The 22597-nt window shown below is 45.2% G+C and overlaps 2 protein-coding genes across 2 annotated transcripts in view; one reads left to right on the forward strand and one right to left on the reverse strand.

Moving 5' to 3' along the window:
* Positions 1-1227: 1227 nt before the first annotated feature.
* Positions 1228-13158, reverse strand: NIFK (nucleolar protein interacting with the FHA domain of MKI67). The gene is made up of 6 exons (XM_060242554.1): positions 12905-13158; positions 10421-10549; positions 9029-9137; positions 6171-6382; positions 5038-5166; positions 1228-1832 (listed from the first exon to the last, which is right to left on the reverse strand). Exons 1-6 carry the CDS (start codon positions 13031-13033, stop codon positions 1617-1619), a joined length of 924 nt encoding a protein of 307 aa, XP_060098537.1. The 5' UTR covers positions 13034-13158; the 3' UTR covers positions 1228-1616.
* A 1173-nt stretch (positions 13159-14331) lies between these two features.
* The window catches only part of ACTL6A (actin like 6A), a 30660-nt gene continuing 22394 nt past the window's right edge, over positions 14332-22597 (forward strand). The window contains exons 1-4 of the mRNA XM_060242555.1: positions 14332-14459; positions 16097-16173; positions 18376-18550; positions 21577-21677. Coding sequence (XP_060098538.1) covers positions 14435-14459; positions 16097-16173; positions 18376-18550; positions 21577-21677 — 378 coding nt within the window. The 5' untranslated portion in view covers positions 14332-14434. The remainder of the gene's footprint in view (positions 14460-16096; positions 16174-18375; positions 18551-21576; positions 21678-22597) is intronic.

Raw genomic sequence — 22597 nt, forward strand, 5'->3', positions numbered from 1 at the left:
GTGGAAGTAGCAGGTTTCACAACAAAATAAACTCTACAGGGGGTGGAGACCAATCACAAACCAAGAACAATGACAGAGACAGTTGTTTGCAAATGGGCACAGCCTGAAAATACTAAAGGCTTCTTTGGGGCACCTCCTACACCAATGAAGCAGAACAAAACTGGATTTAGTTCTAGAGAGCCAGTTTGGAGTAGTGGTTAAGTGTGTGGATTCTTATCTGGGAAAACTGGGTTTGATTCCCCACTCCTCTACTTGCAGCTGCTGGAATGGCCTAACTATGGTTAGCCAGAGTTTTCACAGTTGTCCTTGAAATGGCAGCTGCAGTGAGAACCCTCTCAGCCTCACCCACATCACAGGCCATCTGTTGAGGGGAGAAGATATAGCAGATTGTAAGCCGCTCTGAGTCTCTGATTCAGAGAGAAGGGTGAGGTGTAAATCTGCCGTCTTCTTCTTCTTCTTTGCTTTGGCGGGGGTGCCACAGTTGCCAAGGGTTTATGGCAAAGAGGGCCAAACATCAGATGTTTGAAAGTCATAAGACATGAACATCGGATGCTTGAGAGCCACAAGACATGAGCGTCAGATGTTTGAGAGCTGCAAGGAAGGCAAATAGATGAGGGGAAGAGAGGAGGGAGGGGAGGTGGAAAAAAACCAACTTTAAATGCATTCTCCAAGCTGCTGGCTTGGCAAAGAGACAAATGCCTTCTCCAAGCCAGCAGATGGGGAGTTGGGAGGCTTCAAGAAGCACACAGTGTGTGTGAAAGAGCCACATGTGGCTCCCAAGCCACAGTTTGGCCAGCCCTGGTTTATGGGGACAGCTGGGTAGAAGTAGAATAGCCCATAAACCAAGTCAAGACACACAGCCAGGCCTTCACTCCTATCTGCCTCTAGTGCGCTGTGCTGCTGCCTGTTCAGCTGGGGGAATTACCCCCTCAAAAAGGGCAGGACACCAGAAATTAAAGCAACGTGCCTACGTGACCTGGAAGTGAAACAGGCACGTCAGGGGTGATGCTCTGGTTTTTGGGCAAAAACTCTATGGCAGAAACCAATGCATACATCACTTCTGGGTCATGCTGAAATGCTGGGTGTTCCTCCCTGCTTCTGTTAAGTGTACCCCCCGCTTGGAAGGACCTGGAAACCCTAGCTGAACCCCCATCTAGTACTCGGACTTGGGGGCACACGTGACAAGCAGCAATTAGCGCTGTATTCCAGGAATCATTATACCATTCATCGCCTTTCATTTGAAATTTATTTCATATCCAAGTTATAGTTACAGAGTAACCCCCCTGGATTGTATTCTACAGATCTGTGAGATCTGGCCTTGTTTCTTAGCATCCCTTCCCCAATTCACCCAGCGTTCATCCGTAGACATCTGTTGCACCATTTCTGATTCCGGTCCTTAACGATGTGTGAAAATTCCAAGGAGACAGCACATTTCCCTAGGCCAAAAACTGTCTCAAAGCAGTAGCAACTAAGAAGGTTGCTACTTAGGTAAAGGTTACTGGAACTTTGATGGGATGCATTCAGGACAACAGAACGCAGGGAATCTTATATTGAAACCCCACCGAGTTCTTTTTTTATTGTCCAAGTCAAAACTGCTGGAAACATCCATTATTTACTCAGGGTCCTTGAGGTAAAGGAATGCTTATGGTTTTGCATTTCTGTTCCTCGAGAGCTGCAGTTTTCTTCTGTGACTTGGCTCTTTTTGCTTTTCGCGTCGCGTTCATCTTTGTGCTTGCAGGTGGCAACCTCAAAATTATTTCGTTCTCTTCAGCTTCTTCTGATAGACATTTTCGGCGTTCGAGAAGTGTTGGCGTGCATACCGGGGTAGGAAGCTGGACAAGAGAAAAGTGATGCAACCTGTGAACACTGATTGCTTACCACATGCGTGCCAGTGTGTGCAAACGAACAGCTGGAAATAATTTAACAGGAAAACTACTATGGATTGAGGGGTTGTCAAGAAACGGAGTTCCTAGTTCAGTTTCTTGTCTCTCCAAAAAAACATTGGTTCAGGTTTTATTGCAGCTGTTAGGCCTGCATTTGAGCTGAATGGTTCAAATGGAAAATAAATGTACTGACTGCTAGAAGACTCGGCAAGCTGACCTTCTGCCACCCAGGTAACACTCAGGCATGGAGGAAACTAGTGATTATCACTGACTCCCTTCTTGTTCACAAGGCCAGAACTGTGGTACCTTGGTAACCGTAATTAACTGCATTCCGTTTAATTAATGCTCGTGATTTACAGCTGTTGGAAATGGGAGGGTTATACTGCAGACAATTTTACCATTAAACCTGATTCTTTTTATCCCCAAACAATTTTTATTAGTAACATATGGCAATATATTCAATTTCTTATATCATTAACAACTACTTTTTTCTCTATCCCATATTTTACTTGACCCCCGCCGGTGTACTAAACTTAAAATATTAATATTAAAGGTACACTTAGTTACTAAGAACCAAAATTCATATCCTACCATTAAACCTGATTCTGATCCCCTGCTAGGCAGTGTTCCCTCTAAGCTGAGCCAGTGTGAGCCAGCTCACACATTTTTGCCTTTTGCAGGGAAAATAGCCTCAGAGCAAGTTAATTTATGCTGTAGCCCACAAATTTAATGCTAGTAGTTCACAAAGTAGAATTTTTGCTCACAAGACATTACAGCTTAGAAGGAACATTGCTGCTAGGGTATATGCCTAGTAGGCTCACACTGTTAACTGGCAGTTATCACCAGAGATCTGACTGGTCTGTTGGGCCCCAGACCACTTTGGATCCTTGGCAATAAAAATGCAGTCTTTTCAACCTGTTTTGCTCACTGGCTGCAATGCTAATGGATCCCTAAAAACCATTTGGAATGCTTACTTGCTGAGGGCCAGGCACCCTGCCAGATCAATGCTGACTCTGGATAGAAGGGATTCTGACTGCTGAATATCTTCAGCTTGGAATGGGAACATCTGGTAACTCTGAATCAGTGTCCGACTGTTTAGTTAGCCTTTTAAATTTAGTCTTATTTTTTATCACTGCTAAAGCTTTTCTTGAACGATTCTCAAGACAATCTAATAAATTCCTTTTCATTATATTTTGTGATACTTTGTTCTTCAGGTGGCTTCAATCAAGTTCTAAGTGCACACCTACCAGGTTAATTGTTTTGGGGAAACTCACTCTACAGGTGACCTACCTTCCTTGTTTATCCCTAGGATGGTTAGAAGCTTGCCCCTTGGCTGTTTGGGTAGTCAATTCAGGCTGGTGGTAGCCACCCGACTAGTGTGTGTGGATTCACACCTCAGGGTTTGTAATTTTCTGTTCTGTTTGCCGTTACCACAAATCCCTTGGACTAGAGGGTTTGTGGGTTTTTTTTTTATAGAGGTCATAGCTGACAACCACCCTACTATCCCAAAGTGGATTTCTTTAACTGTATAGAAGCAGGAAACTGTCCAAAGAGACAATGGGGCCTTTTGAAAACAGAGGGCTGTTAAAAGACAACAGGGAAACACTGAATGAATTCTTTGCTTTAGCTTTCAAGTGAGGAAAGCTGCAGAACAATTAATCACAATGGAGGTGTCCAGTAAAGTTGTTGGGTAATGGATTCAGGACAGCAGGAAGTACCCTCTTCACTCAAAGAACAATTTATAGAATTGTAATGATTTGAACTTCTGTGTGTTCCTTTAAAAGTTGCAGTAGTGAAAGAAGGGGATGAATGAGGTGATTGGTTGGTGACTGAGTGCAGGTGGAGCTAAAAAGAAAGAGTCAACAGTGAACTCTCAGCAGACAGTCATTTGTGGCCATTCTGCAGTCTGAGAAGCAGTCTTCTGATTAGAATCCCATACTAGTGCTGTGAAAGGCATTAAGATTCTAGGGAAGAAAGGTAGACATACTTACAGGGCTTATTAGGGGCTAGAGAGCCAAAACCTAATATTGTCAGAATATTCTAGGAGTGGGAGAGACAGAAGCTGTTAGGGAGTTAAGAAGAGAAAAGGAGGAACTGAGAGGGGAGGAGTGTGTGAAGTGAAACAGTGACACCTCAATCAGAAGTTATTGTGATTAACTGATGAATTAAGTTATAATCATCTTGAAATCAATATGCTTATTGTACAAATAAAGTTTTATTTTGTTTTATATTAACCTGGAGTCCTGTGATTTTAAAATAGAAGAGTCTCATCCTCAGGTCCACAGAGTCCAGCAAAAAAGCTTTAGTGCCTGGTCACACATCCAGTTGGGAACATTAAGCAAAGTGTTTGGAACTAAATTCCTGGTGGCAGCATTGCCACAAATTAAAAGAGAAGTTGTGACAGGAATTCCTCACCACATAATGTAGTGATGGTCACAAATCTGAACCAATTAATGGAGAACGGTTCACTACTAAACTATTACGGAGCCCTCCAAACCCTGGTTTTATTGTGTGAAACGTAATGCTACACTGGATGGACCACTGGTCTGACTACTCCAATATCTGCAATATTGATATCTGCCTATCTTCCTGCAATAATGTTACTGAAACTCTTTGGCATGATGAGTATTTTACTGAAGATCAGTACTGGATATTTATCTGTTATCCCATGATTAAATTAAAAAACCAGCACAAGTTCTGTGTCATATAACCAACAGCTTCTGGTAAAGGCTGCTGTGGGAAATGGAAGTAACAAAAAGTGTAGAAAAGAGCAAGAGTCCACTAGCACTTTAAAGACTAATAAAATGTGTGGCAGGGTAGGGGCCTTTGTGAGTTACTTCTCACTTAAGTTGTAATTATGTGCGGAAGGTGAGGAGTTATTATTTCTAAGTTCGCATGCACTGCCAACAGCAACTGATATAGGGACACATGCATTTTCTGCCTTCTGTGTGCAGGAATGTTTTAAGGGCTTCCTTTCAAATAGAACATTTCCTCTTACACTAATAAATGTTCCTATAAACTTAAAAGGTTAACTAAAAGAAAAACAGGTGCAGGGCAGTAATGCAGGAGGCTCTATTAAGCATGCACAAGTGAGAACCACACGACTAACAGTTGCCTCTAAGACCCTTTAGGTAAACCAGCAGCTTAAACTTACCTCACTGTCGTCAGTTATATCCATGCTGGTGTCTGAGTTTGAGGGCATCTTTTTCTTTTTCAGTGTCTTTTTCTTTGAGGGCGTCTTTTTCTTTTTCAGCGTCTTTTGCTTTAGAGATATTTGAGCTGCCTAGAAAGAAGAATTCCCATCATCAGTTTTCTGTACAAAATGGCTCATTGAGAACAACAAATCTCCTCCTAACTTCTTTTTACAGTTGTACTCAAAATGCTTGAGTACATGAACTATTTGAAGATGAGCACATCCCACAGAATTATATGAAACTTGTGAATTCAGACTACACTTGAGAGCCAGAACAGCTAAGAGTGGCAGACTCTAATCTGGAGAACAAGGTTTGATTCCCCACTCCTCCTTCACATGAAGCCTGTTGGGGGACCCTTGGGCCACTCAGAACTCTCTCAGCCCCATCTGCCTCACAAGGTGCGTGTTGTGAGGAGAGGAAGGGAAGGAGATCATAAGCTGCTTTGAGACTCCTTGGGGTATGAGAAAAGCTAGGTGAGAAAACTTGCTCCCCTTGACTATGTCAGCAAAGCAAAATTAAAATGCTGTGCCAGGATTTCTCTTAATCAGCTGTAAATGGCTATAAAAGTCATTTTGTTGGCATGTATCTAAGGCAGCTTTGCAAACAAGCCCAAAGAAGTTACTGGATTGTCTACCTACACTATTCAGAACATTCCTTATCAGTTTCTCCAGAAACTCTGCTCAAATAAGTACCTCTTGCTCAATTTACAAGAGCTTTCCGTTCAGATCCCCTGGAGGGAATTACTATTCCCCCACATGACCAGGCCAGTAGCCTGCTTATGCCCCGGGGGCATACACATATAAGTCATTTGAAACCACATTGCAAGACAGTTAGGATATCTGTACATTTCTCAGGAACTGTGACTGCCTGCAGTTGTCTGCTATTGAATGTAAGTTCAGTAAAGACCTGCTTGCTTCTGCATCACAGCTACAGGATTCCAGGTTATCGCCAATTCACAGATCTATCACTTGGTCAATGGTAACAGATCACTTGACCTGACTCACACATGTACTATGGAATGCACTGTTGTCTTAAATTGGCAGCCCATCTTTCCTCCTATGCTAAAACTTCCGGGGAGGGGATGTTCACTTACAAACCCATCAAAATCATAATCTATTCCTTTCGCAGCCAATTTTCTCCGCAATTGCCTTTCTTTCTTCAGCAAGCGCCGTGTCATCTTTGCTTCGTCTGCGATTGATCGCTGCCGATTGTAACGTTTTACCGCTGGGCGTGATGGCTTACGGAATTTTCGCTCGCTGCCATTGAAGAGGTTTTCGTGCACTTTCTCGGGTGGTACAAACTCGCCTGCAATATAGCAAGCGCATCAGTGTTGTTGTTTTGGTGCAAAGTGACCCCCCCCCCCCAATACAAAGCTGAACAGTCTTCATTAAAGCACATAAATATTGCATTTTATTCACATGATCTATGACAGATGATATTATAACAGCATCCTCCTCATCCATTCCTGCTAGACAACAACAACAACAACAACAATTTTTATTTATATCCCGCCCTCCCCGCCGGAGCAGGCTCAGGGCGGCTAACAACATAATTTCATACATTGGTCATACAAATATTGAATAAAGCTACATTGACAGTTTAATTAAAATTCTGATTAACATTCTAAAATTGATAAAATTAATAAAATATACTAGTGATATGTTTACGTTTACGATGGCGAGTTCTTTAGCAGTTTCCCTCTTAATCAGTGAAGGCCAATCGGAAGAGGATAGTCTTGCAGGCCCTGCGGAACTGTTCAAGGTCCCGCAGGGCCCGCGTTTCCTCTGGAAGTTGGTTCCATAGGCGTGGAGCCATAGTAGAGAAAGCTCGGTTGCAGGTGCTTTGCAACTTCACCTCTTTCGGCCCAGGAATGCTCAACAGGTTTTTCCCGGCTGACCTCAGTGCTCTCTGGGGTTCATATGGGGAGAGACGGTCTCTAAGGTAGGCAGGTCCTCGGCCATATAGGGCTTTAAAGGTAATAACCAGCACTTTGTAACGAATCCGGTATACAACTGGCAGCCAGTGCAGTTCGCGCAGCCCAGGCTGTATGTGCCCCCACATTGGGAGCCCCAACAGCAATCTAGCTGCCACGTTCTGCACTAGCTGCAGCTTCCGGATTCGGTACAGAGGCAGCCCCATGTAGAGGGCATTACAGTAGTCTAGTCTCGAGGTGACCGTTGCATGAATCACCGTTGCCAGATCTTGGCGCTCTAGGAAGGGAGCCAGCTGCTTTGCCCACCTCAGATGGAAAAAGGCTGACTTGGCAGTGGCTGCAATCTGGCCCTCCAATGATAGTGAAGGCTCCAGTAAAACTCCCAGGCTCCTGACCCGGCACACCGCTTTCAGCGGCGCCCTGTCGAAGACCGGGAGAGGTATTTCTCCTCCCCGGGCGCCCCGATCTAGGCAAAGGACTTCTGTCTTCGCTGGACTAACTTGCATTTCAGGTAAGAATCAAAGTACCTCTGTCATATGCTATTATGGAGAATCACAAGGACCACCTAGTTTCTTAATTGCTTTTATATGCCCCTTCCATTTCCTTGTAGGCCATTCTCTGTCATGCCACAAACATGTTCGCATAACTCAAAAAATACCTTCCACCACCCCTGGGCATCATGCCTGTTGCATCAGCTAATGTCACGTGCTTCCATGCAAGACAAATTACTCCTTCTATCAGGCAACCAGACATAGGCTGCTGCTAGTTCTCCATCTGCTTCAGGCAACGCTATCTTAAAGCAATTCATCCTAACAGTGCTTAATTCTTTAATTCATTTGTGCCCCGCTTTTCTCCCCAATGGGTACCTAAACAGCTTACATAGTTCTCTCCTCCATCTTACCCTCACAACAACAACCCTGTGAGGTAAGTTAGACTGACAGTGTGACTGGCCCAAGGCCACCCAGCGAGCTTCCATGGCATAAGCGGGGATTCAAATCTGGGTCTCCCAGATACTAGCCCGACACTCCTAACTGCTACACCACACTGACTCTCAGTATGTCTCACCCATGACTAATGTTAACTTTCAAAAAACTTCATAGGCAGTGGTCTTTTCCTGATCCACATCAATTTTCCTGATTATAAAATAAGTGAGGCACCTAAATTAGTAAAGAAAAAAGCTTGTATGGACCTATGGGAATAATATAAAAAGTACTGCACCATGGGGGAAGTGAATGACTACCCAAACAAATACTTAAGAACATAACATAAGAAGAGCCCTGCTGAATCAGACTGACAGTCCATCTAGTCCAGCATCTTGTCTCACACAGTGGCCAACCAGTTCCTCTGGATGGCTAACAATAGGGCAGAGAGTCTGAGACCTTCTCCTGAAGTTGCCTCTCGGCACTGGGATTCAAAAGACTTTCGAATGTGGAGGTTCCCTTCAATTATGGCTGCGGCTACTGGTAGACCAGTCTTCCATACATCTATCTAATTCCCTTTTAAAGATGTTTATTCCTGTGGCCGTTACCATATCCCCTGCCTGCAAATTCCACATTTTAATCATTCTCTGTGTAAACCATTCCCTTTTGTCCGTCCTAAACCTACTGCCCACTGGCTTCATTGGATGCCCTCAAATTCTAGCTGTTTGGAAGAAGGACAAAAAGTTCTTGTTGTCAATTCAGAGTGGCCTAAGCATTGCTTTACTTTAACACAGGTGCTGTGAGAAGAAGGCATTCCCAAATGCTTTCCCACTAGAAGCAACACACAGACACACACACACACGTGCATCTCACATCAAGTGAGTTCAGACATGCCCCTGCACGCAAGGTTGAGGTCAAGTATGCTGGCACAGAACATAGCTCTCAGGAAGCTCAGCATAATGATTCCTTGCTTTGGGAAAGATAACACTGAGGCTGGTTTGGGAGATTATCCTCAGAGTCATGAGCGGATTTCTTAAAGTGGCAACTTGCCCCTTTCAAAATAGTCCTTTTGGAGCACTGTGTGTCTCATATACTCACACTTCAGGAGTCGTTCGCAAAAAAGGTAGTTGTTCATGGTATCAGCGACTATCTTAGCAACTTCGTCACATTCGAATTCCACAAATCCATAGCCTTTGCTGTTTCCGGTCTGTTAAAGACAAAGACGATGAAACTGAAAAATACATTTCCATGCTGAGCTGGCCGTGTTTTTTTGGCGGAAGGATTGTGATAAACACAAGCCTTTATTGGCATATATCAGATTATAAATAAGGCAAAAAAAGAGATACAGAAATAACAAAATAAACCAGTCGTATACAGCTATACGTTGGACAATCGATCCTTGATTACCAGACACAAGAATAAAGCAACCTTTTCAGTTATTTCAGATGACAAATCATTCAGAAGACAGCATAAGCATCTGAGCAACTTGACATATTGAGCAGAATTGGGTCTAGCAACCTAAGGCGTATAGTATCATATTGGGAGCAATAAAGAAGAATATGGGACAACAAATCAACTTGTTTTAAGTTGCATGTACAAAGTCTTAATGACAACCGGATTTTTAAAATATCTATCATAGGTAACTGCTGGTGGGATAGTATTACATTTTACATCTGGCAAGAGTAAATGCTCTGCACAACCGTAGAACATGGAGAGTTGACAGATAAGAAGGCAGATGACCAGGATTGTAATACAAGAAAGAACTTTTGAGCTATAATATAATTCTGAATAAACTGCACGTTACTAGTTCATTAATGTCCCTGGACTATGGGAAAAGGCAGACACCAGGCCAAGATGCTTCACGTGTGCTTCCCTCGCTCCGGGTGAGGAAAAGGGATGCCCCTATTAGGAAGCTATTCATATACAATCACTGGGAGCCATCTACACAGCCCAAAGGCAACCTAAGCAAGGGTTGACAGAATTTAGTTAGCAAGTAAGGAACCCTCAGGGCCAGCGTGTCCATTAGGAAGCATGAGGCGGCTGCCTGAAGCATGGCTTTGGGGGGAGAGTGCTGGTTTCTGTGCTCCACCCACCCTTGCTTCCTCAGCGAGGAGAATAGCAAGGGAAATACTGAACTCAGTAGCTGCCACAGGGTTTCCAGCCTCAGTGTGCAGTCACTCTGTACCTTGTGTTTGTGCTTCCAAGCACAGAGGGGTGGAGCGACAGCATGCACACACGGGCACACGCTGATGCCAGAAGCCCCGCTGTGGCTGCTGCTGAGCTCGCCCTTGCCGAGGAAGTGAGGGGCAAGGGGGGGGCATCTGGCCTGGGGTGTCAGCCTTGTGCTGGCTCTCCAGCGCTGGCACTGGGAACACTACTGAAACATTATCATCAATTCCTTCAGCAGAGAAAAGCTTGGAACAGTACCACAGAAAAGCAAGCATATCATATGAACAATTCAAAGACAAATTAGGCCAACCAAAGCATTACCTTTTTACTCCTTGAAAGCCGAAGCCGTGTGACCGTTCCAAACTGATCGAAATATGCTTTGAGCTGCGGTTCATAAAGGCCCCGAGGGATATGGCCCAGGTAAATGACGCCAGGCGTCAGCGTCTCATTCTGTAATACAAGGGGAGGAAAACACAAGACAGTAAGTCTTTCCAAATGTTATCTGGCAGTTTCAGAAGTGCTGCAAACATCTGACGGTCTTTCCATGTGAAATGGCTGAAAGGATTTCAGGGCTCAGCTTTGTGGGGAAGAAGCGACATCTAATCTGGCACGTCCTCAGTCAGAAAGGCAACTCGCAATTGTAGTGAATATAAAAGAGGTAATGAGTGGATTTATAAGACTTGCTCCCTACAGTTAATTAAATCAAAGGTTTTTTTTTTTAAAGTTACCCATATCGCTCCTCTTCCCTCATGGAAATGAGCCTAGCATCATTAGGAATGCATACAAAAACTGCCACCCAGAAAACCCCCACTTTTTATTAATTGAGCTACCTCTTCACAGCTATAAGCAATCTCAGTTCTTTTCAAACACTGCAGCAGTGCATGGGAGCTGAGTTGCTAGGGCAGTGTCCCCTGACACTGTAGTCACATCTGCAGACTCGAATAATGGGGATGGGGCTAATCACCCCCCAGAAGCACTTGGCTGAACTGATTGATGCCACACCAGCAAAATGGCGTTTAGAGCGCTGGAGTACCTGCCCTATAAGGAAAGGCTGAAGAGTCTGAGAGTTTTCAGTTTTGAGAAGAGATGACTAAGGGGGGAACAGGATACATGCTTATAGAATTATGCATGGGGTGGTGAGAGTTGACAGGGACATTTTTCTTCCTCTACCCAAAAACTAGAGGGCATCCAATGAAAGTGATTTAAATGTGGAACTCAATGCCAGTGAATGTAGCAATGGCCACAAGAATAAGCAGTTTAAAAAATTTATATAGATTCACAGAGAACGTAGATTTCAACCAATGAAATGTCTGTTTAAACTCCCCCCAAATTGCCATCACCTGCACTGAAAATTTAAGTGTTAACAAGGCCACACTGTAGTACCATATCACCAAAGTTGCCACTGATTTGTATTAACAAAAATTAGGTTAACACAGCCAATTTTGTTCACAGTTGGAACAGTAAGACAGCACACACATCTAAAACACACATCTAGCAGCACAGATGACCCTGGTGCACATGTACAATCCTCTGCCAATTTTCCAAGCCTTAGAAAAAGTTTTCAGCTACAAATATAGATAACAAACTCTTACCATGTACAAACAGATTTCATGTTTCATATTGTTACATGCTAGAGATGGACTGGACACAAAACCCAACAGGTGGTGAGCAAGGCATCTCTTTGAAGTGGCTCTCCACACATTACTGGTTACTGTGGTAATAAGTAACTGTGACCCAGGGCAAACAACAGACTAAGACCATGAGGACTACATATGAACTTAAAATATCACCCTGTTTTAAAAAAATCAACAGAAGCCAGAAGAGATATTGCCTCCATAACTAGGCTACATAAATAGGCCAGAGACTCTGTGTATGAGGACCATCTTAAAGATTTTATCAAATTGCAAAAAACAAGACAGGCGAAACCAGGGGTGGCCCAAACAACTTACTTGATGTAAAAGCCACAAGGAATAAACATCAGATGTTTGAGAGCCGCAAGACATGAACGTCAGATGTTTTGAGAGCCACAAGGAAAGAAGGCAAATAGATGGGAGGAGGAAGAGAAAGATGAAAAGAAAGCAGCTTTAATTGCATTTTCCAAGTCACCACCTATCTTGGCTTGGAAAAGTGATTTAAAGAGAGAAATGCCTTCTCCAAGCAGGTTGACACAGTGGCGAGGGCTTCAAGAGCCACATAAAATGTGTGAAAGAGCCACATGTGGCTCCCAGAGCCGCAGTTTGGCCACCCCTGGGCCAAACAATAAAGACAGACCTTCGCTTGCTGTTGCACCAGTGCTTATGGGTAGCTCGGTAACTCGAAGGGGAGCCTTCAACAACATATCGAACAATGTTGCTGGCCACGTGCAGCTGAACACAGCAGTGGAATGGTCTGAGCCACCTCACCTGCAAGGGGGGGGGGGTCCCAATGAAATTACATTAGAAACGCTTCCCTACAATAATTCACCCATGCAAACAGAAAATGTGTAGAGCTGAAAGAGATACAAACGCGTCATTAACTTTAACACGGGGAGGGGGAGTTCAATGCACGAAAGAAGCACCCAGGAGTATTAACCCTCCCCCATCGCCTGAAGTGGAACAATCCAATCCATTCCACAGCCAGAATTCGGCTGCAGACCTTCCCCTCGCGCGCTTTAGAACACGATGACGCAGACTACACAGCGACCCCCGTTGCCACGCGGCGGTTGCCAAGGAAACGGGAATCCGTAAGTTAGAAGGGGGGGAGAGGCAAAGACGCCTTTCCCACGCGGCAGCGTCTATTTTCATGTCTGACGTGACGATCCCTCACCTTTTGGGCGGCTGTCTTCTTAACTCGCTGCACCTTCGCCTGAAACTCTTTCTGCCGCTCCGGGTCCAAAGAAAGAAGAGAAGTCGCTGCTGGCGTTGGGGTAGAAATTACCGCGGCCGCCGTCGCCATCGTGCTTTGGAAAGATGTGGATACGCATGCGCAAACCAGCAAACGCTTCGGCACCCGGAAGTACTTATGTAACTTCCGCTTTGCATTTTCTTCGCCCCATGTTGTGCGAATAATGCAGAGCCAGAAGGAGCAGCAGCGGCCCCTGCCGGTGGGATAATGAAACAGCAGCCAGGAGAAAAGCAAGATTCGAGTCCATCGGCACCTTAAAGTCCAACGAGATTTCTGTAGAACTGTGCCCAATCATATAATTAAACTTTATTGGTCTTAAAGGTATCTCTGGACTCAAAGTTTATACTTATTTGTAGCACTGATTGCGATATGCGTAATACCTTTTCAGTGTTCCCTAAGCGCTGCATCCCAATAGCCATTGATTTTCCTGCTTTGTTCTACTGCTTCAGACCAACACAACTGCCCACTTGGATCTATTTAGCATCATTCAGTTACGGGCTAGAAAGGCAGAGGAGGGGATTTTCATCTTAGTCTGGCACTCTTGCTGCAATACACACTGAACAACGTTTGAGTCCAGTGGCACCTTGAAGACCAATTAAGTTTAATTTTGGGTATAAGCTTTCGTGTGCATCTGAAGAAGTGTGCATGCACGCAAAAGTTTATACCCAGAATTAAACTCTGTTGGTCTTAAAGGTGCCTCTGGACTCAAACTTTATTCTGCTGCTTCAGACCAACAGGGAAACCCACCTGAATCGACAATACATGCCATCTCTCTATGAGAAACTTCTTTAGCGCTTATGCTTTATAGTATTTGCATTTTAGCAATTCATTATTTACAGAATGGCAAGTCTGCTTAAGAGCATACGAAAGCTTACATTCTGAATAAAACTTAGTTGGTCTTAAAGGTGCACCTTGCCTACTGCTTTGTTCTACTGCTTCAGGCCAACATGGCTGCCCAAACCAATATGTCAATGCATTGATACAGTTTACGGAATGACAACTTCATAGGATGATAACCGAATACAGAGAAGCGGGTTTACTAACTGAGCAAGCATGCACACCATCTGTCTGAGGGCAGCAGCGGACTCGCTTCCGTGTCCCACGTGCCTGAGATCGCCCCGCCTCCTTCCTCTGGCCTGCAACCAAACTTGCTTCCTTTCTCGCCGCCCTTCGACAGGGGTCAGGTCGAGGAATCAAAAAATCCCCAGCGGCGTGAAGGAGAAGCATAACCCCGCCTCGCCCTCGCCGATTGGCTCTTTCCTTCCCTCTCGGCCGTGATAGGAGGATCCGACCAGCATCGTCTTTCCCGATTGGCTGGGGAAGGGCGAGAGCCAATAGCAGTGTGGGTTGAGTGGACGAGGTCGGGTTGAGTGAGCGAGTCGGACGCGGGGAGCTTTTGTTGGCGCCGGCGGAGGAGGCGGCAGCGGAGGCAGGGAAGGAGCCAAGCTGGCCATGAGCGGCGGCGTGTACGGAGGGGGTGAGTGAGTGCGGGCTTCCCTCAGTCGTGGAGAATCCCCGGGACCTTGAAGGCTCACGGAGTGGGGAGAATTCTGGCCCCTGCAGCTTCTCCCTTCTTGGCCGAGGGAAAAGTCTCTCTGGGGATGCAGGCTTTGGGGAGGGGGGATGCGCTTTGCTTGTTAAAGCAGCTTCTGGAATTAAAAGCTGCACAGCTTCCCCTTTTTATTTTACTTCTTCAGACCCAGTTTGGTGTAGTGGTTGAGTGCATGGACTCTTATCTGGGATTGGATTCCCCACTCCTCCACTTGCAGCTGCTGGAATGGCCTTGGGTCAGCCATAGCTCAGTTCATTTACAGACTACAATCAGTTGCCCTGGAGAAAATAGATGCTTTGGAGGGTGGACTCTGGCGTTGTGCCCCACTGAGATCCTTGTCCTCTCCAGGTCCCAATGCCAAATCTCCAGGAGTTTCTCCACCTGGATCTTGCAGCCTTACCCTCTCATTCCTTGCTAGTGGCCAGGGGGGATCTGGTAACCCTAGTCTCCGGACAAACTTCTATGACAGAGTTGGGATTCAAGCTAGATTGTAGTCCGATCCTCTGCTACACCACACTAGCTGGTATGCAGCTGCTGTGACAGGAAGAGCATTACCGCTATGCGATGCATAACGTTCTTCTCCAGTTTAAAAAATAAAATGCGTATCAGAGTGGAAAGCCAAGAGCGCAGCTTGCGTGTTTCTGCAGGTGCTGTGACTGTTCCTGATGTTTACAAGCTTCTTGCTATCCAGCAACTCCATTTATGTGGGATATGAGGTCCCCATGGAGTACAGTGCAATTCAGACTGCAACTTCTATCACAATCAGCGAGTAGGAAGCAACCGGAGAAAGAGTATTGAGCCACACACTGTAGGTTTGATTTTCCTACACACTGCTTAATTCACAAGCACTACACAGCCAGTGAATTAAGCATGGGTAGGAAAATCGGATGTTTTCAAGCTTTCATTGCAAATGCATACGTGGGACAAGAGGGGTGAGACCCAGATGTGGGGATGTGCACAGATGACCCTGATCCCTAGTACTGGTTGACTCTGCTCTTTCCCAGCAAACCAGATGACAGGGAGGTCCTGGACATAGGTTGACTAGAGTCAGCCTGGTTGGTGGGAGGCAGGAGCGGAAGATTTGCTTGGTTAATGAGCGGTCTTGGTTTCTTGTTCCTTTGATGATGTGCCAGTTTGCTTTGGATCCATCCTAGTACATATTTCATCACTGAATCTGAAACCAGGGTGCTTTGTTTGCATCAAAGGTCCTGGGCCTTAAATCTCTGGTCTCCCTTCCTTGGGGAATTTGTACATCCATAGCCATTTTTGTAGGGTACATGGAAATTTTCAGAATCAGCCTGGAGCGACGACATGTTTACAGCCCAGTCCTGCATATGGTAATTTAGTGGTGAGTTTCTCTGTATCCCATGGTCCCTGTAGTAGTATTGCAGTATGACCTCTTCTGCCATACTTATCTGCTCTTCGTTCCTCCCCAACCTTTTGATTCTAGAGTGGTGTTGAGGATTCCAAGCTTTTCTCTGTTAACAGAGAGCTTGTTTCATGTGGATTTTTAAATTTGTTTTGAAGCAGCACTCACTGTAACTACCTGTGTGTGTGTGCAGATGAAGTCGGCGCTCTCGTATTTGATATTGGCTCCTATACCGTTCGGGCTGGCTATGCCGGGGAGGACTGTCCAAAGGTAAGAAAGAGTCCTGAGAGATTGCATTAAGAAGATTTTAAGAACGTAAGAGAAGCCATGTTGGATCAGGCCAATGGCCCATCCAGTCCAACCTCTGTGTCACACAGTGGCCAAAAAACCAGGCACCATCAGGAGGTCCATCAGTGGGGCCAGGACATTAGAAGCCCTCCCACTGTGCCCCCCCCAGCACCAAGAATACAGAGTATCACTGCCCCAGTGGATGTGGCTAATAGCCACTGATGGACCTCTGCTCCATATGTTTATCCAATCCCCTCTTGAAGCTATCTATGTTGGCAGCTGTCACCACCTCCTGTGGCAGTGAATTCCATGTGTTCCATCACCCTTTGGGTGAAGAAGTACTTCCTTTTATCCGCTCTAACCCGACTGCTCAGCAATTTCCTTGAATGTCCACGAGTTCTCGTATTGTGAGAAAGGGAGGGAAGTACTTCTTTCTCTACCTTCTCTATCCCATGTATAAACTTGTAAACCACTGCTCAGTTAATCTTGTAAACCTCTGTAAATTTTCTGCTCAGAAAGCTCCTTGAAACACACATGCAGCTTTAAAAGGAGATTAAACACATTCATGGAGGAGAGGCTACTAGCCATGGCGACTGAAGGGAACCCCAATGCTAGTCGGCAACATCAGGGGCAGGCCCTTTCGTTGGACCTCCAGAGGAACTGGTTGACCATTGTGTGAGACAGGCTACTGGACTAGATGGACCACTGGTCTGATCCAGCAGGGCTCTTCTTAGGTTCATTGAAAATATGGGAGACATAGTTTGGAATAAGCATTCTACTTATGCTTCGATATGAGAAAAAGGGATAAATGGGCACAAATATGGAAATGTATTTGCTTCATGGGTTGATCCAGCAGGACTGTTCTTATGTTTGGTGTAGTGGTTAAGTGTGCGGACTTAACCTGGGAGAACTGGGTTTGATTCCCCATTCCTCCACTTGTACCTGCTGGAATTGCCGTGGGTCAGCCATAGCTCTCGCAAGAGTTGTCCTTGAATGGGCAGCTGCTGTGAGAGCCCTCCCAGCTCCACCCACCTCACAGGGTATCTGTTGTGGGGGAGGAAGATAAAGGAGATTGTGAGCTGCTCTGAGATTCAGAGTTGAGGGTGGGATATAAATCCAATATCTTCTTTGTCTTGTTAAAATGAACTTTCTGCATTGCATGGAGTTGAGATAGAGCCAGCGTAAGGTTATCCTATAGCTCAGTGCCCTGATGTTGCATCCTGCAAATAACACATCAGGGTGTGTGTTTGATTCCTGAAGTTCTATAGGGGTTCCTATTGCTTGATGTGTGACAGAAAGATCCAAGCGCTCACAGGCCTTGTTTCTCTTCCGACTTTCAATTTCAGAGAAGGACCAGCTCTGCCAGCAGTACTGCATATTTTAGTTCTATTGTGCTTGGAGATCTAAGCACAAATAATAATGTACATACCTTAATAGAGCTTTATTAGGATTTTGAGAATCTCCAGCTGTTGTTTTTCAAAACGTTTTCAGGGTTGGGAGTAGGGAGGATAATATATAATAACAGTTCAAAACTATGGGTAGGCTGAGAGAACGCTTCTGTCCTTAAAGCCTTCAATTCCTAAACTAGTTTCACAGTATCGTAGAACTGACAAAGAACATTCGGTGTCATGGGATGTGCATCCCAACCCATTCCCCTTAGCGGCTCGTTCCTTGGCCGCTCTTTCGATAGCTGATTCCTGTCCTGTGAAGTGAGATGTGGAAAAGGAAGGCTGACAATAAAACCCCCAGAGTTTGCTGCCCAAAACTTGCAGGGCTGAAATAATTCATCCGAAATGCAACTGATGAAATGGCAAACCTCCTCCTAGTGGGAGGGGCAACCTCAATTCAATTTGTATAGCCCTTTCTTGGGAGAGCGTGGGAGGAATAACCCTCACCAAGATAGTAAAGAACCCAGTAGCACCTTTAAGACAACAAAGTTTACTCTAGCATAAGCTTTCTGACGAAGAGAGCTGTGTTTCTCGAAAGCTTACGCTACAGGAAAATCTGTTAGTCTTAAAGGTGCTATTGAACTCTTTACTATTTTGCAGCAACAGACTAACACGGCTAACTCCACTGGATCCTCACCAGGATGTCCCTCTTTGCCACTGGGGACTTCGATGCTGCAGAGCAGATGCAGCCCGTTATTTGACTTTGAACCTCTCTCTTCTGCGTCTCCCACTCTAGGTTGATTTTCCCACCGCCATCGGTGTGGTCCTGGACCGGGATGATGGCAGCTCCATGATGGAGATCGACGGTGACAAAAACAAGCAAGGGGGGCCAACGTACTACATAGACACAAATGCATTGCGAGTCCCGAGGGAGAACATGGAGGCCACGTTGCCTTTGAAAAATGGGATGAGTATGGGCCCTTTTTCTCCCCTCTTTTATTTGCCGGTCTTGGTTGTTTAACGCCTAAACAAGCAGAAACAGTTGTCCTTGCTATTCATGACATCGTGGCGTTCTGTTTGTGAGAATGCTTTTGGGTCCGGAGGGGAAAAGGATTTCATTATAATGGTTTCTGTATGAGCCAGAAGATTTTAAAATGTACGTGTGTTGTAAAAATTCCCATTTATAACCAAGGCTTTTTTGTAGCAGGAAGTCCTTTGCATATTAGGCCACACCCCTCTTATGTAGCTAGTCCTCCCAAGAGCTTACAAGGCTTTTCTTACAGGGCCTACTGTAAGCTCTTGGAGGATTGGCTACATCAGGGGTGTGTGGCCTAATATGCAAAGGAGCTCCTGCTACAAAATAAGCCCTGGTTATAACATTTAAGGGATATTGGCCAGTGATGACATGGGCCTTCCTACAGAGCAGGGGTGGGGGAACCTCCGTCCCGAGGGCCGTATGTGGCCCTCAGGGATTGCTGGGCTGAACCAAACTGAGCCATTTGGCAGCCTCTCTGGGGCCTGGCTGGCCAGCAAGGATCATGGGCCCCAGCCACGTTGTGCAGCAGCCTCCCCAGGGCCACGCAGGGATCACAGAACCCAGATGTACTGTGCGGCAGCCTCCCTGGGGCCTGGCTGACTGGCCAGAATTGCTGCAGGGCCTGGAAAAGTTACTGTCACAGTTCCGTTTGCACTTGATTGTCCCAGATGGTGTGGCCTAATATGCTAATGAGTGTGTGACCTAATATGCTAATATTAAGGGATGTGGTCTAATATGCTAATTAGTTCATGTTGGACTTTTTCTACAAAAAAGCCCTGGACCTATCTATTTGCCTAGGGCAGCGGGCCGTGTGTGTGTGCCAGATTAGGCTCTCCCCACATGACTTCAAATAGAAAAACAATTATTTGGATTAATTTTGCTGACCTGAATCATTCTCCCTTGGCGGAGCACTGTTTTATAAGTTGATAATTTTTTATGGCCCGCGAGTGATGTTATAAATATCCATATGACCCTTGGCAGAAAAAAGGTTCCCCACCCATGCTGCAGAGAAATGGGTAAGCTTTTGCTTCCATCTGTAAGGGTATAGGAGAAATATAACCCTTTGTAATGATGATGTGTTCTGGAAAAGACACCTCTGTCCCGTCCCTTGCTGGGTGGACCCTCCGGCCTGCAGCCATATAAAGGGACTCTTCAGTGAGACCTTGCAAGCAGACAGGCTGGGAAGGTGGAAAAACTGGCTTATTTGTGCTTTTCTCAGTGCAGAGCTGATATTTAATCCTGGAACGGGCTGATTAGCCAGTTTGGTGTAGTGGTTCAGTGTGTGGACTGGGAGAACCGGGTTTGATTCCCCATTCCTCCACTTACAGCTGCTGGAATGGCCTTGGGTCAGCCCTAGCTTTCACAAGAGTTGTCCTTGAAAGGGCAGCTGCTGTGAGAGCTTTCTCAGCCCCACTCTCCTCACAGGGTGTCTGTTGTGGAGGGAGAAGGTAAAGGAGATTGTGAGCCGCTCTGAGACTCTGAGATTCAGAGTATAAGGTGGGATATAAATCCAATATCATTATCTTCTAATCATGGCTAACTATGGTCCCCAAATCCTGCACACAGAGTGGAGTGAAATTCGCAGGATGGGACCTGCGCTCCCTCTAAACTGTGGAGTTCTGAGAGCAAAAATTCTACTTGTTGAATCGCTGGCATTAAAGTTGTGAGCTCCTGCATCAATGAGTTTCCTCTGGGGCCATCCTTCCTGAGCTAGGACAAAAATGTGTGAGCTAGAGGCTAAAAAACTGTGCACTAGCTCACATTAACTCGGCTTAGAGGGAACACTGGGTGGGACTCTTCCAGTCCCCCCCCCCAAAGAAAAAGATCGTGCCCCTGGGATTGGAATCAGAGGGCACTAATGAACAGCATGGGAAGCAAAATGGAGGTGTAGGACAGAAGTTGCGAATTGGCAAAAATCCCCCCCTCCCTCCTGCCTTTCTGTCAATGGAAAGGTGCTTGGAGCCCACCCCATCACTTTACATTCTGGTTTCAGGGGAAATCAGTAACCTTTCTTTTTGTTTTCTGATTTAGTTTTCAATTGTATTTAAGAAAAACAATCCATGCTTAATCATGGTGTCCAGATAAGGCTCACCATATATGTTCAGCGCAAGAGTTTGCCTCATATGTTCCTTTGACAGGCTGTGTCTGCAGATTGCTGTCAAGAGCGGTTCCTGCATTAGCACCTCATGCAGTCACTATTTTGTGATCATTCTGGACCGTGGGGTCTGTTCAGGCTCTGGACTTGAGCATCCCCTATTTTGGTGCTTTTAATCCTGTTGACGAAGCACAGACTGTGCTTTGTGCTGCTGCTCCCTCGGCCTGCTTCTGTCCTTTCTCCCCTCGCCTCCATTCACGCTGGATGTATTTTGGGCTTGTAGCTACATTTTGGGCTGCAGGTTCACTGGAACTAAAGTCACATTTCTGGCCAAAGAACCTCTAGTGTCACTTGCAGTTTGGTGTCGTGCCAATTTGGTATAATAATTAAGTGCATGGATTCTTATCTGGGAGAACCAGGTTTGATTCCTCACTCTTCCACTTGCAGCTGCTGGAATGGCCTTGGGTCAGCCATAGCTCTAGCAGAGGCTGTCCTTGAAAGGTACCTTTTGTGAGAGCTCTCTCAGCCACACCTACATCACAGGGTGTCTGTTGTGGCAGAAGAAGATAGAGGAGATTGTGAGCCACTCTGAGACTGAGATTCAGAATATAGGGCGGGATATAAATCCAATATCATCATCTTTTATCATCTGCTAGAATGGCCTTGGGTCAGCCATAGCTGTGGCAGAGGTTATCCTTGAAAAGGCAGCTGCTGTGAGAGCCCTTTCAGCCCCACCCACCTCACAGGGTGTGTGTTGTGGGGAAGGAAGGTAAAGGAGATTGTGAGCCGCTCTGAGACTCTGAAATTCGGAGTGGAGGGCGGGATATAAATCCAATATCATCTTCTTTTTCTTCCTGTCATTACAGTTGAAGACTGGGATAGCTTCCAAGCAATTCTGGATCACACCTACAAGATGCATATTAAATCTGAAGCGTCTCTGCATCCTGTCCTAATGTCTGAAGCACCTGTGAGTTAAAAAAAAAATTAGTTTGTTTCTTTGAAACGGCCAGCTGAGCTTGAGGCACTCAGAGTTGTGGAACAGAAAGCTTTGAAGCCAGGGCTTTGCAGAACATGGAGCAAGGTCACTCTGATCCTGTTGATGATGAGATAGGCACTGCATCGTTTGCCTCTATGAAGGCACTTGCTTTATGAGAGCCGGCATGATGTCACGGAACTAGGCTTTTAAACAGAGGCTAGATGGCCATCTGACAGCAAGGCTGATTCTGTGAATTAGGCAGATCATGAGAAGGAGGGCAGGGAGGGCTGCATCAGGGCTTAGAGACGTGAAGGCCAGGAAAAAAAAAAAAACGGAAAAAACCCAGTTTTTTCCCATTTTTTTCTGGAAGCCTTTTTTGTTTTTTTCTGAAAAATTGAAAAAAAGAAAAATTGATTAAGGAATGTTTTATTTTAACATGATGAATGTTTTTTTTTTATATTTAATACTGTGGAGAGGAAATATGAATCGTTATTACTTCTGGATTTTTAAAAATTGTTTTGTGGAGGATTTTTTGTCTGTTCCATGTAAACAGTTCAGGAGAATGTTGCTCCACTTGTTACAATTACAAATAAATATTTTTTAAAAAAGTAAATTCTGTTTGTAATGATTGTTTTGGATACACTATATTTTTAATATGCTAGTTGGGATAATTTCATGCCAGGTAAAGTTGTCCATAGTCGTATTTTATGTTCCTAAAGTAACAGAAGGACTTCCAATCTGGAAAAGAAAAAAAGAAGTGCTAATGTAGCATTTTTTTCAATTTTTCCCAAAATTTCCGGGGTTTTTTTTTCCAAGTTTCAAAATTTCTGGAAATTTTACATCTCTAGGCTTAGTTCTCATGGCCTTTCTTACACGCTCAGGGAAATGCTGATTGCCACTTTGGGATCAGG

This window comes from Heteronotia binoei, chromosome 6 (assembly GCF_032191835.1).
Source record: "Heteronotia binoei isolate CCM8104 ecotype False Entrance Well chromosome 6, APGP_CSIRO_Hbin_v1, whole genome shotgun sequence".
In the NCBI taxonomy this organism is placed as follows: Eukaryota; Metazoa; Chordata; class Lepidosauria; order Squamata; family Gekkonidae; genus Heteronotia; species Heteronotia binoei.

Excerpts from the sequence above, each read along its gene's own strand:
- NIFK (XM_060242554.1), bottom strand. The coding sequence starts at position 13,033 with ATGGCGACGGCGGCCGCGGTAATTTCTACCCCAACGCCAGCAGCGACT. Across the intron at positions 9,138-10,420 it reads GGCTTTCAAGGAGTAAAAAG|ACCGGAAACAGCAAAGGCTA; the intron begins GTAATGCTTTGG and ends TGTCTTTAACAG. Across the intron at positions 1,833-5,037 it reads ATATAACTGACGACAGTGAG|CTTCCTACCCCGGTATGCAC; the intron begins GTAAGTTTAAGC and ends TCTCTTGTCCAG.